The sequence below is a fragment of the Phaethon lepturus genome, unplaced genomic scaffold (genome assembly GCF_000687285.1).
Source record: "Phaethon lepturus isolate BGI_N335 unplaced genomic scaffold, ASM68728v1 scaffold44466, whole genome shotgun sequence".
In the NCBI taxonomy this organism is placed as follows: domain Eukaryota; kingdom Metazoa; phylum Chordata; class Aves; order Phaethontiformes; family Phaethontidae; genus Phaethon; species Phaethon lepturus.
In genome coordinates, this window is record NW_010547725.1 from 1 (window position 1) to 3,796 (window position 3,796).

At 53.0% G+C, this 3,796-nt stretch overlaps 1 protein-coding gene across 1 annotated transcript; it reads right to left on the reverse strand.

Moving 5' to 3' along the window:
* Positions 1-259: 259 nt before the first annotated feature.
* ITPA (inosine triphosphatase (nucleoside triphosphate pyrophosphatase)) lies at positions 260-3,725 on the reverse strand (the record flags this gene model as incomplete). The annotated part of the gene is made up of 6 exons (XM_010289735.1): positions 260-402; positions 707-783; positions 1,271-1,386; positions 1,923-1,954; positions 2,804-2,877; positions 3,661-3,725. Coding segments are annotated over 6 exons (485 nt in total), but the record flags the coding sequence as incomplete, so codon positions are not given.
* Positions 3,726-3,796: the final 71 nt, after the last annotated feature.

The following is a 3,796-nucleotide window of genomic DNA, read 5'->3' on the forward strand; positions in this document are numbered from 1 at the left end:
GTGCTCTGCGCTACCCAGGTCTCTGCCGTTTCCCCAGGCAGAAAGGGCGGCAGGGAGTGCCCGAGCAGGCCTGGGCCGGGGCCCGCCCAGACGCAGCGGCCCCTGGAAGCCTGCCCTGAGGCACAGATGTGCAGCGTAAATAACCCTGACCTGCAACGCGAACAGGGGCGGGGGAAAAAAAGAGGGGCCAGTGGCTTCAAAAAGAGCACACTTTAAAAAAAGAGCTCTCCCGGGGCGGCATGCGACACTGACAACACAAGGGCGCCCGCAGCCCGGGGCAGCTAGCTGGGACCAGAGCAGGGCTCTGTCGAGTTGCTCTGAAGGAAGAAGGCGGAGAGCTCGCTCAGCGCTCTGTAACGGTGCGAGATCGAGTTCTTCACTGCTTTGGGTAGTTCGGCATAGCTGGAGGGGAGAGAAACCACAAGTCTTGGCAGCAAAGATGCTATGGCACTCATACCCCCCAGACACTGGAGAGCTCCCCCTCTGCTTGCCATCTTCCTGCTCGACTACAGCAGGGTGTCTGTAGCAACATGCTAGCAAAGCCAACAACCTCCATCCTGATCCGGGCGTTCCCCGTAACCCACCATGTTTGGATCCAGGAGAGTGTTTTCTCCCTGCCACCCTTCCTGGTAAGCAGGTTCCTCTTGACACGCAACCTCGACCCAGCCTTTCCTTACGTAAAAGCTGTAGGTAAAACACCACTTACGTCTGGTTGTAGCCATCTGGCTGAAAGCAGGGATCCCAGCCAAAATCTCGAGGGCCTCTGGGTTCCACTATCAGGCCCTGACATGAGATAGGAAAAAAGCTCCGTAAGCCATGGTTTTGCAGCACTTCCCTTGCAGCTGCATTCCACATGCAGACCAAAGAGCTTCATGCAGCCATAGCTCACACTGTGGCCACCACAGGCTTGGTGCATGGTCCTGTCCTCCTTCCCAGGACGTAACCAAAATCAGCAGCCCCAAACTCAGCTGCCCTATGTTGACAGCTCCTTTACCTGCTGCAATTAACAGAGCTAACAACTGCGCTCAAATACAACCCTGCCAGCAGCAGGTAGTATGTATGTACAGCTGGGCGAAAGGGCAGTAGCACTCAGCACTCACCGCCCACCAGCTGTGCTCTCTGTCTGCCTGTTCGCAACACGGAGAAGCTCCAAGGGTGTTCAATGACCCAGGGGCGACTAAAGTTGTCGTCAACAGAGTCAATGCTGTTATGAAATTTGCATTACAGCCCTCCCCCTCAGCATCTTCCCTTCCCCAGGTGCACCACCTACGTGAGTCTGGCCTTTGAAGAGCTTCACTGGCTCCTCTGGGTCTCCAGTACTGAACGCGAAGGTACAGAGTGCGTAGGCAGATTTGTCTTCAAAGCCAGCCAGTAGCTTGTACAGGCCTGAGTGACACAGAAAGGATCCTGGCATTACTGCCTTTCCCTCAGAGCGCAACACACCCACCTAGAGATGGACTGGGGGAGCATTCTGCATTTACAGCCACAGGGAAGAGGAAGAACTACAGGAGGTGACAAAGCTTGGGCACAAGGATGCTCTTGGCCCAATCCCTCCTATGACTGAAGCCAGCGCCTCAGATCAAACACAGCGTTGAGTGGCAGGGCCCTGCTATTAATTTGGGAGTGGAAGCAAATGAGTGCACAGTGCCAGAGAGGACTAAAGCCCACTCTGAATTAGTGTTATTAACACTCATGCTCATGATGCTGAAGCTACTGGGAAAAACAACATCCTGTGAAGAAGGCACAGAACAGGCTCAAGGAGAGAATATGAAGGGACAGAGCTGGACAGACAGGAAAGGAACCAGCTGCAAAATGGGCAGCACGGTGGGCAAGCACACTCAGCAGAACCCAGCACAGGCAGGGATCCATTTCATACAGAAAGCACAGAGTTACATGCAGAGCAGTAACATGGGAGGCAATACCTTCTGGTTTGAGTTTTTCCAGGAACCATTTTCTGAAGGGGAAGAAGAGAGGAAAGATTAAATTTTGCTATTATTACTCAGAAATATAGGCATTCTTGAGGCATTGTTGCCTACATTTTCATAGCCCTCTGAATCCCTATTTAATGTACTGTCAAATCACCTCATTCTGGACTACCTACCAATAATGACAGACTTAGCTCTTAAACTGAATGTGACACAGTAAAAACAGCAGTGGGGTATTTAATTTACTGCAGTACTGGGGTCTATATAAACAACTCACTTCTCACTCATGAGCACTGACAGGCCGAAACACATTTCTCAACTCGTTCACATCTTACACGCAGTTCTAGTACCAACTTCATCATATAAAGCTTTTATGTCTCTGCTCAGCAAAGCAGAGATAGTTTGGAAGAGTTAATCACATTAGAAGTTAACTTCAGGAGCTAAGGCAGTATTTTACTAGAAGAGTTACACTGTAATGTAATAATCTTATCGTCTACTGGATTAAAGCAGTCCCTATGAGAACCTAGAGGACTCACCCTGGGGTGCTGCTGAAACGCATGGTGCCTTAACTATGCGGAGCCTGCTGTGGGGCCAGGTTCCCGTGCTGGCTGCAAGAGCAGGCACCGTAGATCAGGATCCAGAGCCAGAGCCAATAATTCAGGTCTGTCTCTCTTGTCCTGCACCATGACTTACAGCAGAGCTGAAGGAGTTCAAGTCGAGCCCCTGAGGTACAGGATGAAGCCGAGGACACAGACCAGTAATCACCTCCCTGACCCTATTGCTCCTGGCATGTGGAGAATCCCGCATGATGCACACCCTGCCAGCCTGCACTCCTAACTCTAGGACATGAAGGGTGAAGCGAATGCCCTCCTACTTACATGTACGGTCCTGGAAGCCCTCCCAGGGCATTGAAACACAAGCAGGTATCCTCTACTATAACAGGTCCCCGAACCTACAGTGAAAGCCCAAGAGATAGAAACATTAGACCTACAGGAAGGCACTGTCTCCAACCTCATTTTATTGGTCTATCCTGTTCTCACATTTCCACAATAACAGGAACATCACAAAAATCCACCAACCACTAAAGTTTTTCACCTAGGAGGCAATCCATACCAGACAGACACAAGTAAAGCCATGCTCTCCCCAGGCAGGCCCGAGTGACTGAAGTGTGATGGGTAAGACCTCACATGGAGAAAAACGAGCAGAGCCGAACACCCCCTGCCCTCTTGGGGGGCAGGAATGGTGTGACAAGGAGGGGGAAAGTCGGCATTCTGGAGGCACACCTGCATTCTCCTCGAGTCTCAATCCTCACTTGGTTCTTTTAAGACACCCATCCCAGAGACAGCTCTGGAAGGTGAACCATCAGAAGCTCTAGCTGACAGAAAAAATTCAGTGTCCCACACCTACTGGGGCTGGACTCAAGGAGCTGTCATGTCCTCCTGCTGCTTGAGGGACACAAGAGGCCAGAGGAGCAGCAGTGGGACTGCCTAAAAACACAGGGTAACCTGTGAGAATTCACCATCAACCAGCATAGGCCAGAAACAGCCAGGTGACGGGAGTGCAGCCAGGCCAGGCCAGGCCAGGCCCGGATGTGTCCCTGACTCTGCTCAGGGCCGGATCAGAAGCGCCGTCGCCCCCAGCTGTCTCCCGCCCCGCGGGGGCAAGGGTCCCCGGAGCTCTCGCACCTACACCATCGCTCCGACGGGAGGGAAAGGGGAAAGAGAAAGCGATCGACCTGCCGGGCGGCTTCGCGGCACTTCTGCATGGAGATCTCGTCCGGCTCCCCCTGGTATTCCGGCACTGGGGACACAAAGGCCGGCACTGAAGAGACGGCCGGGCTGGGCCGCGCCGCCGCATAACCCTGGGCCCCG